This window comes from Caretta caretta, chromosome 6 (assembly GCF_965140235.1).
Source record: "Caretta caretta isolate rCarCar2 chromosome 6, rCarCar1.hap1, whole genome shotgun sequence".
Classification (NCBI taxonomy): domain Eukaryota; kingdom Metazoa; phylum Chordata; order Testudines; family Cheloniidae; genus Caretta; species Caretta caretta.
Window position 1 is genome coordinate 20,123,673 of NC_134211.1, and position 15,166 is coordinate 20,138,838.

The following is a 15,166-nucleotide window of genomic DNA, read 5'->3' on the forward strand; positions in this document are numbered from 1 at the left end:
GTAATATCAAGAAGCGTTTGCCAAAGTGTCTCTATTTTGCAGGTATACAGTCAAAACATACCTTTGACACCACCTCTGCCCTCAAGCCTGCCACCCTATGCACCAGTCAGTCAGCCCACAGTTCAGTTCATAATGCAGGGGAGTCTTCCTCTGCTTGGCTGTGTGGCAGGACAGAGTTTGACTCCAGAGCCAGACAGCCTGGCTACGGCTTCTGAACCAGGAAATCAGGCTGCTTCGGTTGGAGACGTGGAAGAGAAAATCAAAGCACCTAAGCCTCCACTGGATAAAACAAAAAATGAAGAAGTGAGTGAAAGCCCTGATGTTAACATATATCTAGAGTTATGTGCTCAGGCTGTGCCAATCCCACTGAGGCATTTGTGTGTTGTCATAAATCATGAGCAACACTTCCGTGGCTTGTCACTATAATCAGAAATGAGAGATGAATGAGATGTTCTGTTTTGTTTGACTTGTTTTAGGGTCACAAATATTATTTCATGCCGTGTGACTTCACTGTCCCTAATGCCACAGAGTGACTAACTTTGCTTTGGATCACTGTGCTGCCAGTGGAACACTGGACCAACCTTGTCTTTGGTTTATCTGGGTCTTCCTCTGTGTGACAACTCTTTTGTGTGTCAGACCCATTCCTAGGTCTCTACCCTAGTTAGTTTCACTCTGCAGCTTCTGCTAGACCACAGGAGCAGACCTCTGCTGTAGCTGAGTGCTCTTAGAAAGAGGAGGTGAGGCTCTTTTCTGCATAGCCACCTACCCCTCTCTCCTGCCCATCACAATGAAACTGACTAGGACTGCATCAGTTTCTTGCTTCTGTTTGTTGGCATCAAACCACCACAAGTGTGAAATTTCTCTGCAGGGGTGTTTGAGTGCAGTTTAAAACATTTGGGATGCTTGACCTACTATCAAATGCCAAATGGTAAATTCCTGAAAGCCAGAATGTTCAAACTTGGATAAATACCTGAATTAATTCTCTTCTGTTTTGAAATGGACATAATTTGGGTACAGCAGAAGTCTAGATACTTTAGTTAGAGAATCATAGAAATGTAGGGCTGGAGTGGGCTTCAGGAGGTTATCTAGTCCATCCCCCTTTGCTGAGACAGGACAAAATATACCTAGACCATCCCTGACAGGTATTTTGTCTGACCTGTTCTTAAAAATCTCCAATGATAGAAATTCCACCGCCTCCCTTAGTAACTTATTCTAGTACTTAATGATCCTTATAATTAGAAACTTTTTCCTGCTATCTAATCTAACCTAACCTAATTTCCTTTGCTACATATTAAGTTCATTACTTCTCGTCCTACCTGCATTACATCCACTGCCAGTGCCTTGATGCTGAGTTGGGTTTCTTGATTGGATTCACTATCTATCTTTGGGCCTGTAATAGTTATTAACACCTAGGTGCAAGTCCTAAAAATCACGTTTATTATATCTACTGCTGGGTCCATAAAAAAAGGCTTACTAACACTGATAATCCATGACTGAGCAGCAATTTTTATGTAGTGTGAATTCAGTTGCAACAGAAGAATTGTAAGCTGCTTTTGATGTGATTTGTAATACTTTATCTTGGAGACCTCTCTACTACCTATGTTTTCTGTGTAATGTTAGGGCTATTTGAAGTTGAAGTGTTATCTTCCCAGCTGTGAATTGCCTTCATAAACAATCTCAGAGCCTTTTAGGTACTCTCTTTATCAATGGATGGATGCTTCACATTCAAGGCTGCTGGATTAGGGAGGTTAGTTCAAAAAATTAATAAACAAGTGAATTGAGGAATGACTGTCAAAATGTAGTAGAACCCTCATTTTTTTTTCAGAGTAACTTGGCACTGAGCAGGGTTTCACTGGAACAGGAATTGTAGTTTGCACAACGTGTGACTTTCATTCTAGTTCACTGTAAGTGGGTTTCACTGCACTTGTAACTCTTTAAGTCTTGAAATAAATCTTCACTTTGTCAGCTGACTTTTTTAATAGGGCTGGACTTGGGAGGCTGCTTACAGATAATCTTGGGTTACTCATTCTTCCTTTTTGCTTTATAGTATATGAAGAAACTCCACATGCAAGAGAGGGCTGTGGAAGAAGTGAAACTTGCCATTAAGCCCTTTTACCAGAAGAGGGAGATTACCAAGGAGGAATACAAAGATATTCTCCGAAAAGCAGTACAAAAGGTAAAAAAAAAAAAAAAAAGAAATGTTTACTTTTAAAACAGAAGGGGAACTGCACGGACAGTTAGGTGCCAAAGCTTGGATTACATTTATAAGCTCTTGTAGTTACATGCTGTAACAGAGTGGCAGATTCTAGAACTCTACATGGGATCTTGCAGAGCTTCGACATAAGAACTAGGTGTTTTAGGCAGTGCTGATAGCATCACCTATTATTAAAGTTCTCTGACACTTCCCGTTTTAATACCCTGTTTTTCGGTTGCTAATAACTTTGCCAAGCTTTAACTGGTTGGGCTGATATTTTCCATGTTGGGGTTCTGCCTCAGGCTGAATTGTCTTTGGAAAATTTCAGCCAAAACAGTCTCATTTCCAAGACTGAGCTAGGGAAGTATACGCTGTTTTTCTCCTGCTAAATTCTGTGACCTTTTCTTGGAACAGCACATGTCCCCAAGCTTTGGAGCAGGGACTTGACATTTGGCAGGAGGTGGCCTTTTTGTCAGAGATGTGCCTTTTGCCATCCCCCTGAAAATCTGCCCAAGTTGTAAGACTTTGAAAAATCGCGGTTCACGCGTACTTGGGCTTCTTTAGTTTTAGCTTCTAAAATAGAAGAAGATTCTCAATTCATTGAGCTCATTTGAGCTTCTCTGAGTGCTGACCAGGCTGCGCATGTACCATCCCCACAGCTCAGCTGAGCATGTTCCCTCCAGCCCAGAACTCCAGGGGAAAAGCCAGACTTTCCTTGAAATAGTTGATCCCCACTGCTCTGGGGTGGGCTGGGCATTGACAGTGAGAGCAGGGAGTTTCTCTCTCCTGCACTCTCCCTGACCTCTCCCTGCTGGCATCCATGTAACTTGGAGGAAGCATTTGATTCAAATGCAGAGGGAATAAAAACTGGACTGGGGGAGAGCAAGGCTGGATTCAGGCTTAGTGTCTGAGACTGGGAGGGGATGGGTAGGGGAGAGAAACTGGCACGGGCTGGGAAGAGACTGAGATTGGGCAAGGAGGCAGATTCAAAACCAGAGGGAGAGAGACTAGAACTAGGAGCTAATGAAGGAAATGGAGGGGTGGCGAACAAGAGCTGGGGGTGGAACATTGATACTGGATGAGGAGACTGGGCTGGCTGACTGGGCAAGGAGCCAGGGATGGGGTAGGCAAAGGGAGGCTGAAATTGAATGAGGAGAATGACTGTGAGTAGGAGTCAGTGAGGAGGAAGCAGGAGAGAGTGGACGAGGAACTGGGAGAGGGAGAGACTGGCAGTGCATGGGAGAGGTTGGGATTTAGGGAGCCTGGAGGGGGTTATTAGAACCGATGGGGCAAGCAGACTGGGGACTGAGGAGTGGAACTGGAGATTGGGGAAACAAGGCGAATGGTACTGGGATAAGGAGCCAAGGGTATGGAAGAAACGGAACTGGGACAGGGATGGAGACAGGGCAGAAGGGATCAAGCTTGGGAAACGGGCAAAATATTCTGTGCCTACTAGATGATACTCACCTCCTGATTCTAGAATAGAATTAGAGATTCTTGAGTCTCGCCATTCCTCTGCTGTCAGCAAATATCCATGAATTCTGTTGGCACAGTATGTGTCTCATCCTATTCTAAATGCTGGTCCCTATAGAGGGTGACAACTTACTACTGTCAGGTAGTCTATTAGGTCTGTGCAGTTGATGTAAAGGTTTTAACCCTGCTGCTGACCCATAGGGATGTGTACATGATGCCATGTAATTGAATTTCTATACTTTCAATTTGCTTTGTTGAAAAACCTAGGAAATTACACACAGACTACATTTTAAAAAAACATTAAGGTTGGAGAGTCAAGTACTCGGTTAGGAAATGCCAGAATTCAGGTTGCTTGTGCAACTTGAATTCAGCCCTTTTGTGTGTTTTCATTATCATGCAGTCTTTAATTACATGATCATGCAGTACAGTGCTCAGTTCTTGAGCAGCTTTTAATATTTTGTTTTATGCTCACTGTTCTGTGTGTGGCTTTAGGCCTTTTTTGTTGCTCGCTAATCAAATTCTTCAAAGACACAATTATTATTTTCCTCATGGGTTTTTCTATGGCATTCATCACAATAGTATCCAAGTGCTTCACAAATATTATCTTCATAATACTTCTGTGGTGGTGGTGAGTGGCATTATCCCCATTTTGCAGATTGGCCTCTCATGCCACAGTTGCCTAAAGAAATCCACTATTTTGAGTGCCCAATTTGAGACACGTAGAGCTGATTTTTCAGAGTTCTTAGCCTTATAGAGCACTTCATACATTCAAAGCACAGCTCCTGGTGACTTCATGCTCAGCACTTCTGCAAGTCAGCCACTCAGAAATTAAGGAACACGTAATTATTGATCACCTGTGAAAAGTTTCATATAGGTGACTTGCCCAGCATTACATAGAAACTCTGTGGCAGAGGCAGGGATTGAATCCAATTCTCTAAGGTAGCATTCAACTGCCTTAACTATGAGATTGCCCTTCCTCTTCCTGCAATCTCCTGACTCCTCCATTGCACACATTCCAGCTTCTGCAACAGTTTAGGCTGGGGTCCTATAGACAACAGGCTGCTTCACTACGCAACTCTGATTCATCACTAGAGCAGATCCATCCTGTTCCCTGAATGAGGCAGGAGGCCTATGGAACATATAATATGTGGATCATGTGTTTAAGACCATATCAAATGCATAAACACAAGGGGGCTGAATTAAGGTTGCACAGGCAACCTGAATTCTGGCATTTCCTAACTTTTGAGTGTTTGACTTTGCAACTGTAAAACATTCTTTTAAATAAAAAGAAAAGGAGTACTTGTGGCACCTTAGAGACTAACCAATTTATTTGAGCATGAGCTTTCGTGAGCTACAGCTCACTTCATCAGATGTTTACCGTGGAAACTGAAAGTCTGCTGCAGTTTCCACGGTAAACATCTGATGAAGTGAGCTGTAGCTCACGAAAGCTCATGCTCAAATAAATTGGTTAGTCTCTAAGGTGCCACAAGTACTCCTTTTCTTTTTGCGAATACAGACTAACACGGCTGTTCCTCTGATACCATTCTTTTAAATGTAGCTTTTAGTGTTGTTATTTTGGGTCATTCTGTCTCAGGATTTTGAATTCTGCATAGAGATGCAGAGATTTTGCCAAGCCACTTGGACGTTATGTCCAATAAGATTCATTGTAGGTACATAAGAGGAGTCAGTCTTTCTGAAATGATGAGAATCATGCTCCAGTGACAGAAATCCTCCAGGGAAAACCTCAGAGGAGCCCTTTCTGCGGCGCAAGCTTAGACTGACATCTGTGTTCTGTTATGTTTGAGTTACCAATAAAGCCAGCTAAAGCAGAGGTGGGCAAGCTTTTTGGGCCGAGGGCCACATCTGGGTGGGGAAATTGTATGCAGGGCTGGGGCAGGGGGTTGGGGTGCGGAGTGTGGGAGGGGGTGCGGTATGCAGGAACGGGCTCAGGTAAGGGATTGGGGCAGAGGAGGGGTGCGGGGTGTATGATGGGGCTCAGGGAAGGGGGTTGGGGTGCAGGAGGGGTGTGGAGTGCAGGAGAGGGCTCAGGGCAGGGGTGCAGGAGGGTTGCGGGAGGGAGCTCAGGGCAGGGGGTTGAGGTGCAAGAGGTGTGTGGGGTGCGGCGGGGGCTCAAGGCACGGAGTTGAGGTGCAGGAGGGGTGCAAAGTGCAGGCGGGGCTTAGGGCAGGGAGTTGGGGGGGCAGGGGTGCAGGAGGGGTTCGGGCTCCGGCCTGGTGCCGCTTATCTAAAGCGGCTCTGGGGCGGCAGCGATGTGCACCGGGGCCAGGGCAGGCTCTGTGGGGGGACCACAGGGCTCCATGTGCTGCCCTTGTCACGCCTCCAGGGACCTCCCCTGAAGCTCCCATTGGCCCCGGTTCCCTGTTCCCGGCCAATGGGAGCTGCGGGGGGCGGTGCCTGGAGGCAAGGGCAACCCCCCCGCTGCTGCCATCGCCACAGGGACATGGTGCAGGCCGCTTCTGAGAGCGGCACTGGGCCTGCGGCACCCCGGGGGGCAATCCCGCGGGCCGGATCCAAAGCCCTGAGGGGCCGGATCCGGTCCACGGGCCATAGTTTGCCCACCCCTGAGCTAAAGGATACACTTGGAGTTCACACAGTGCTATATGCTGTCTGCTCACATGTTAATTTTTTATGCTTTTTATCAGCTAGTGTTTCATATTACACAATGAATGCATAATTGGGAAAGCAGGTCTGAGGTACAAATGGTAGTTTGACATCTGTTTCTCACCCTTCTGGACACTTGTAACAATATTTATTAACTGAATGACCTGTTTTTTGCCCTGTAGATTTGTCATAGCAAAAGTGGAGAAATCAATCCCATGAAGGTGGCCAATCTGGTAAAGGCATATGTTGAGAAATACAAACATATGAGGAAACACAAGAAGACAGACACTGAAGAAGATCTGCATGAAATGGAGAATTGAAGTAAGATCCATCATGAGGCAAATTGGGGTTATCCTGGCCAAGGACATTATTCTGGAGGGAATAAATAGTCTGCAGTTGCATCTCATTGGAAAGAAGACATAAAGAAGCTGGGTATAATAGGATTTATCTGCCAATGAAGCTTGAATTGTTTTCCACGTGGGAATAGAATTTCTTGTCTTGAATGAACTCCCGTTGTAGATCCAAATGACAGAAATCAAATGCCCCCAAACCAGCAGCATAGTTCAGCGGAGACTTAGAAAATATTAAAACTTTGGGGGCTCTCAAGTTGCTACAGTTTTTAGGGTTTACTTTGATCACATTTTTGGTCTGTGCACCTGTCTTGCTAACAGTTTAAAACTGGACACCATTTTTATATTCAGAACATAAAGAGAGAGACTGTTTCCATTGTGTTATTTATCAAACTATGGATTGTCTTTAAAAACTTCTCATACGTTGATTTAATACTTGAAATGTGGTATTTTTAGCCTGGTCGATGGTGAGTGAAACTTTGACTCGCTCTGTCGTACAGGAGTTGCAAAAGTGAGCTAACCTTTATAAATTGTCTTCAGAAACCACTGCTCAAGATGTGGCATTTATTTACATTTTGTTGAGTATCTTGTTAATGAGAATCTTAAATTTTTTTTGAGGGGGGGGCAGATTATGTTGCAATTTTGTAAATAACGTGCCGATGGTTGTTTTTGCGTTTTACTGAGCTGCCTTTCAGAGAAAACAAAGAGCAAAGATTGTGAATTTTCAGTAACAAGCTTGAGGAGTGAGAGGGAACGATGTACAAAGCAGAAATGTGAAAGAATTTATAAAGTTATTTTGAATGGTTTTAGCCATGCAGAAAGTGTCATTTATTTGTCCTTATCCTTGCATCTTACTCTTTCAGTAGCTATTCTGTATAAATCTCCACTCTTGGGTCTTAAATAGAGCCTGGGGTATCCTTTTAAGGCCTGGCCTACATCTAAATATTAGATTCTCCCAGCTACATCACTCAGGGCTGTGAAACATTTCATACCATCTGCAAAGTAGTTAGGTTTGCCTAACCCTTTGTGTGGCTATGGATAGTTTGACGGAAGAATTCTTCTGTTGACCTAGCGACCACCTCTTGGAGAGGTGGAATACCTATATTGATGGGAAGATCCCTTCCTTGGATATAGGAAGGATCTACGCTACAGCAGCACAGCTACACTGCTATAGCTGTTCCGCTGTAGTGTAAACATACCTCTAGTGTCGGGTGTGTAATTTCTTGAATTAACGTGTTACCTATTTTTAGGATTTCTGGTGCTCACATTATTGAGTTACAGCACATGTAATGAGTTTTGAACACCTCAGATTTCTTCATAATAGCAATGTTTGTCCCCAGGTACTGCAGAATCAGGCTGACACAAATCTTTTCCAAGACAGATGCCTAGAAAGTAATGGCTGATGAATGGTTTAGGTTGTTTTTTGGTGGGTTTAATATGCTGAACTGATCAGTGTCCATGTTATTGTTTGGGAAGGGGAGGGAATTATATGTAAGGAAATTAAGGTGGAAACGATTAGGCTACAGATCAGGAAAGGGCTCTGTCATAAGAATTAGAATATAATATACATGACTGTAGGAAGCTGTGGAAGGTAGGTGTAGTAAAATTTAGAAGACGAATGCTTACCTAACCTCTTGGAGCACATTTGGATACACTGTGCCCTACTGATGGTGGGTTCATCTGCCAAGAACAAGGTGCCCTCTAGGTGATCTCATTATTTTTAATTAAATAGATAGATAAATCTGAGTGCGTTTTTTGTTTTTGGCCAAAGGGTTTAACTAAAGCTTCACATGTGACAGAACTTCCTTAGCCGCTCTTATATTGCCCTTCTGAATATCTTCAACTATCTTATCTTTCCAGTATTTACCTTGGCTTTCTTTTTCCTCTGAGCTCTGTGGTTGGGTCATGATTCTGAGTTGCTACGTTACTATTTGATTTTAAAAAATGAGACACTCCAGGTAACACAGGGCTTTACAGTGTGTGTAAATAGCCTGGATTTGTGTGCATAATTGCTTGGCGTACAATACTCCAGCGGTTCTCAACCAAGGGTCCAGGGCCCCCTGAAGGGACCCTGAGCAGGTTTCAGGGGGTCCACCAAAATAAACCAAAGAGCAGGGCCGGTGTTGGACTTGTTGGGGCCCAGGACAGAAAGCTGAAGCCCAATCCCTGCCACCCAGGACTGAAGCGGAAGCCTGAGCAACTTAGCTTCACAGGGCTGCCTGTTGTGTCAGGCCCCAGGCCATTCCCCTGCTTGCTACCCCCTAATGCTGGGCCTGGCTTTTAATCTACTGTATGTGCAGCAAAACTGTTGTGGCAAAGGTGGGCCATGGAACTTTTATGGCATGTTGGGGGGGCCTCAGAAAGAAAAGATTGAAAGCCCCTGCAGTACGCTACCCTCTTACGCCTTCATTAGCCTTGGTAATTGGTATGTGTATGTAACTGGAAGCTGATTTTGGTTGACTGCAATAGTAGACCAATTAAATGGTTGAAATTTTCAAAGCTCCCCAAGGCATCTAGCCACACTACTTCCAATAATTTGAATGCAAATTGTGTGGCTGAACACCCTAGTTGGCTCTAAAAAAAATCTCAGCCCATGTTTTTTAAGTTCACAGGCACTGCCACCAAGGTGGGGGAAAAGAGGGAGAAGTGGTCTTCTGTCCTCCTGCCCACTGCCCAAAAAATAGCAGCATTCGCTAGCTTGTAGATGATCCCGACAGCACAGCTGCAGGGCTCGTGCACAGCTCTCAGATCTGGTCTCCCTTTTATTTGTTTCAGCACCACATGAAAGAGTGAACATTCTACTTATTTGAATCGGATATTGACCCATTATTTAAAAAAAAAAAAAAAATCCCCAAACCCACAGCTCGTTGGGCACATTTTTATTCCCCTTGCTGCAAAGCCTTTATTTTGGTCCTATCGTTCAGGGCCATATGGAAGCAAAAGAACGTCTGGACAAGATGTTGAAGTGAGCTCTTGTTCTGAACTGGAGCTTGTAGAGTCAATCATCATGTTGGGTGCGTGTGTACTCTGTGTAACTACTTTTCTGATGAATTGACCACTAAAATGTTAACACTGGGGGTGCTGAGATGTACATATTGCTGCCAGACTTTCATAAAAAAAATGTGGACTTTTAAAACAACTTTTGACTGTTTCCTAATTTGTATTTTCTTGCAGCATCAGTCTTGAACTTGTCAAGAATTGTTCAAAGGGAAATGTGGTGGTGCTATATGTTAATAAAACATATTACCAGACGTATTTATTACAATAATAGGTTTGAAATTCATCACCCCTTTATGTAGGGCCGTACCAAATTCATGGCCATGAAAAACGCATTGTGAAATCTGGTATTTCGTGTGCTCCTGTTCTATACATATTTAATGGGGGAGACCAGCATTTCTCAAACTGGGGGTCCTGACCCAAAAGGGAGTTGTAGGGGGGTTGCAAGGTTATTTTAGAGGCTCGTAGTATTGCCACCCTTACTTCTGCGCTGCCTTCAGAGCTGGGCAGCCAGAGAGCAGCGGCTATTGGCCGGATGCCCAGCTCTGAAGGCACCACCCTGCCAGCAGCAGCGCAGAAGTAAAGGTGGCAATACCATGCCATGCCACCCATAGTCCTGTGCTGCTGCCCTCAGACTGGGCAGCCAGAGAGTGGCGGCTGCTGACTGAGGGCCCAGCTCTGCAGGCAGCAGCGCAGAAGTCAGGGTGTCAATACCATACCAGGCCATCCTTACTTCTGCGCTGCGGCTGGCGGCAGCTCTGCCTTCAGAGCTGGGCTCCCAGCCAGCAGTCGCCGCTCTCCAGCTGCTCAGCACTGAAGGCAGTGCCGCAGGTGGCAGCAGTGCAGAAGTAAGGGTAGCAGTATCGCAACATCCCCTACAATAACCTTGTGATACCCCCCCCAAACTTCTTTTTGAGTCAGGACTCCTACAGTTACAACACCCTGAAATTTCAGATTTAAATAGCTGAAATAATGAAATTTACGACTTTTAAATTCCTATGACAGTGAAATTGACCAAAATGGACCCTGAATTTGGTAGGGCCCAATTTATATGTGATATCACCTGTGGTAGGATTACATGGTAGAAGGAAAACACATCAAGGCATGCAGTCTGCGTTTGCCATGCTCTCAGGTTACAAGATCACAAGTACACAGATATAGACTAGAACTGCTCTGCCATTGTTTGGAATAAACACTTGTTGAGATCAACTGCATGAAAAATATGTATAAAAGTACATAAAGTGTGTGAATTTGTCCTTCTTGTTATATTCAACATACCAGGAAATCTTATTTATTTAACTACGTCTGTGTTTACGTTGTTGCATGCTCTTTGACATGAACTCAGAACTGTCTCAACTGAATACTTCATAGATTAGGTAATTTAGTTCAATGGTACTTGGATATCTCATTATGTGGCTTGAACAACCCTTTCCCTTACATCTGTCCAGTTTTAAAAGGAACACTGTCTAAAGAACCACTAACTCAGAGGTTCTCAAACTGTGGTCCATGGACCACAGTTCCCTCTAAGGTGCACTCCTGGGTGGCTGCCCATGAGAATGAAGGTCAGAATCCCTCCCAAAGGGGTGTGTATGTACGTGTGTTTTTGCCCCTCACTTTTAAAGTCCAGTTACCTTTTGAAATGCATTTTCCCTAATTAGTGGACCTGCGCAGGTGTGACTCCACTAATTAGGTGCTTGGACTGTGGAGAAGATGCACATGTAAGGTGAGGTGGTGAAAGGGGGGAAAGGGGGTAGTTGGGAGGGGGCAGTGGAGTGAGAAGAGGGGGTGGGGGGAATTTGGGATGTGCAGGGCTGAAAGAGACGACTTTCCCCAGCTCCAGGGCTGCGGCTGCCAGGGAGAAACGGCCCTCCTCCCCAGCCTCAGCTCTGTGGGTGCTGTGGCGGGGGAGACAAGGCACATCCATTGCCTTAGAAAGGTAAGACTGCTGATATTAAAATATGAGTAGTGTGCTTTTATTTGTAGAACAAAAAAACTTTATTATTAAGGGTTTTTTTTTTTATATAGCACTTTTATCCAAAGCGCCATAGAATAGTTAGCTAATGGTACAAACAACGCTTGGAAAGATCATTAAGTGGTCCGCTGACACCCTCAGCAATTTTCAAGTGGTCCGCAAAAAAAAAAAGTTTTAAGAACCACTGCACTAAGTGAATGAAGGTGTATAACACAATGCTGTTAAAGGCAAATGCTATTTTTAATGAGTCACCATTGGCCTGGCCTGGTACTGGAACTTCTTGACTGCCTTCAGCACGTCACGTGTATAGAGGCTTTTTGGGAGAAGGAATTCTAGAAACCAGATGGCAAGAGAGGGGAGCAGGAAAGGTTGATCTGCATTTTAACAAACAACATGGAACCTCTTTCACCATGAGACTCCATGTCTCCGTCCTCATGGTGGGAAGGAACTTTATCTAGGGGTGACCTTCAGGAAAATGCATTTCAAAAGGTAACTGGACTTTAAAAGTGAGGGGCAAAAACACCCGTACATACACACTCCTTTGGGAGGGATTCTGACCTGACAGTCTGGTCAGCCGTGTTGCTGGGAACACATGGTAAGCATTTCACCTTGAACTAAGTCTAATTTAAGTTTTAGTTACTAGAGAACATTTTATCTTTTTCTCTTGTAACCATTTGTGACTTTAACGCCTTGTACTCACTTGAAATCTATCTCTTTGGAGTTAAACTTGTTTTATTCTTTAATCAAACTAATCCAGTGTTGTGTGTTAAACTGAATTGTTTGGTAAATCCAATTGAAATAGTGAGTTGTATATTAACCCCTTACAGGGGCAATGAACCTATAATATCTGAACTGTCAAGGAGAGGGCTGGTCAGTGCCGAGCACATGTTTTTAGGGAAAATTCAGAACTAGGAGTGTGATGGGGTCAACCTGCAGGTAGGAACCAAGGCTGCTGGAAGCCAAAGCACGGCTAACAGGCTGCTGGGGTCAGAGTTGCTGGGCCAGGGCTGTTGCTGTACACAGACCTCAGGGTGTCACTGGCAGGCTGATTGTGAGTGACCCAAGTTGGGAGTTAAAATAGTAAAGCATTGTGAGACACCCAAGGTTGCAGGGTAGGTGGTGACACAACCCCTGACTAGGTTTCAGAGGAACAGCCGTGTTAGTCTGTATTTGCAAAAAGAAAAGGAGTACTTGTGGCACCTTAGAGACTAACCAATTTATTTGAGCATGAGCTTTCGTGAGCTACAGCTCACTTCATCAGATGTATACCGTGGAAACTGCAGCAGACTTTATATACACACAGAGAATATGAAACAATACCTCCTCCCACCCCACTGTCCTGCTGGTAATAGCTTATCTAAAGTGATCAACAGGTGGGCCATTTCCAGCACAAATCCAGGTTTTCTCACCCTCCACCCCCCCACACAAATTCACTCTCCTGCTGGTGCTAGCCCATCCAAAGTGACAACTCTTTACATAATCAAGTCGGGCTATTTCCTGCATAGATCCAGGTTTTCTCACATCCCCCCCACCCCCATACACACACAAACTCACTCTCCTGCTGGTAATAGCTCATCTAAACTGACCACTCTCCAAGTTTAAATCCAAGTTAAACCAGAACATATATGCCATCATGTGCCAGCAATGCCCCTCTGCCATGTACATTGGTCAAACTGGACAGTCTCTACGTAAAAGAATAAATGGACACAAATCAGATGTCAAGAATTATAACATTCATAAACCAGTTGGAGAACACTTCAATCTCTCTGGTCACGCAATCACAGACATGAAGGTCGCTATCTTAAAACAAAAAAACTTCAAATCCAGACTCCAGCGAGAAACTGCTGAATTGGAATTCATTTGCAAATTGGATACTATTAATTTAGGCTTAAATAGAGACTGGGAGTGGCTAAGTCATTATGCAAGGTAGCCTGTTTCCTCTTGTTTTTTCCTACCCCCCCCCCCAGATGTTCTGGTTTAACTTGGATTTAAACTTGGAGAGTGGTCAGTTTAGATGAGCTATTACCAGCAGGAGAGTGAGTTTGTGTGTGTATGGGGGTGGGGGGATGTGAGAAAACCTTGATCTATGCAGGAAATAGCCCGACTTGATTATGTAAAGAGTTGTCACTTTGGATGGGCTAGCACCAGCAGGAGAGTGAATTTGTGTGGGGGGGTGGAGGGTGAGAAAACCTGGATTTGTGCTGGAAATGGCCCACCTGTTGATCACTTTAGATAAGCTATTACCAGTAGGACAGTGGGGTGGGAGGAGGTATTGTTTCATGATCTCTGTGTGTATATAAAGTCTGCTGCAGTTTCCACGGTATACATCTGATGAAGTGAGCTGTAGCTCACGAAAGCTCATGCTCAAATAAATTGGTTAGTCTCTAAGGTGCCACAAGTACTCCTTTTCTTTTTGCAAACCCCTGACTAGTCTGGGTTGCACCCAGAATTGTGATATGTTCCCATCTTAGTATCAGCTGCAAACTTTATAAATGTACTCTCTCTGTCATCTTGCAAATCATTTATGAAGATATTGAACAGAACTGGACACAGGACAGATCCCTCTTGATATGCCTTTACAGTTGACTTTACGGCTTGAACCATTGATAACTACTCTCCGAGTACAATTTTCCAACCAGCTGTGCACCCATCTTATAGTAGGTTCTTCAAGGCTGTATTTCCCTAGTTCGTCTCACATGATATTCTCATAAGCATTGTCAAGCCTTACTAAGGTCAAGATATATCACATCTACTGCTTCCCCTCTACACACAAGGCTTGCAACCCTGTCAAAGAAGGATATTAGGCTGGTTTGACGTTATTTGTTCTTGGCAAATCCATGTTGACTGTTACTTATCACCTTATTATCTTCTAGGTGCTTACAAATTGATTATTTTACTCCATTATCTTTCCCAGTACTGAAATTAAGCTGCCTGGTCTAGAATTCCCTGAGATGTCCTCATTCCCGTTTTTATAGATAAGTAGGTACTATATTTGCCCTCTGGGATCTCTCCCATCCTCCATGGATTCTCAAAGATAATTGCTAATGGCTGAGAGATCTTTTCAGCCAGTTCCTTTAAGTGTTCTAGGATGTATTTTTGTCAGGCCCTGCTGACTTGAAGATAGCTAACTTAACTTCTTCTTTCTCTATTTTAGCCTCAGATCCTACCCCATTTTGTTAGTCATCCAATCACTGTTAACCTTGTTGGTGAAAACTGAAACAAAAATGCATTTTGTCAAGTATCAGAGGGGTAGCCATGTTAGTCTGTATCCACAAAAACAACGAGGAGTCTGGTGGCACCTTAAAGACTTAACAGATTTATTTGGGCATAAACATCTGAAGAAGTGCTTTTTTACCCATAAAAGCTTGTGCCCAAATAAATGTTAGTCTTTAAGGTGCCACCGGACTCCTTGTTGTTTTAAAAAAGCATTTCACACTTCACCTATTGCTTCATTTTCTGTTGTCTTTTCCTCCTCCATTGAGTAACAGGCCTGTCCTGTCCTTGGTCTTCCTCTTGCTTCTAATGTATTTGTAAATGTTTTCTTATTGCACTTTTCTA

The 15,166-nt window shown here is 44.0% G+C and overlaps 1 protein-coding gene across 3 annotated transcripts in view; it reads left to right on the forward strand.

Annotated features, from left to right (window-relative positions):
- The window catches only part of PHRF1 (PHD and ring finger domains 1), a 45,649-nt gene extending 38,201 nt beyond the window's left edge, over positions 1-7,448 (forward strand). For all 3 annotated transcript variants that reach the window (XM_048854777.2, XM_048854778.2, XM_048854779.2), the window contains 3 exons: positions 43-303; positions 2,048-2,176; positions 6,472-7,448. In XM_048854777.2, coding sequence (XP_048710734.2) covers positions 43-303; positions 2,048-2,176; positions 6,472-6,609 — 528 coding nt within the window. In that variant the 3' untranslated portion in view covers positions 6,610-7,448. The remainder of the gene's footprint in view (positions 1-42; positions 304-2,047; positions 2,177-6,471) is intronic.
- Positions 7,449-15,166: the final 7,718 nt, after the last annotated feature.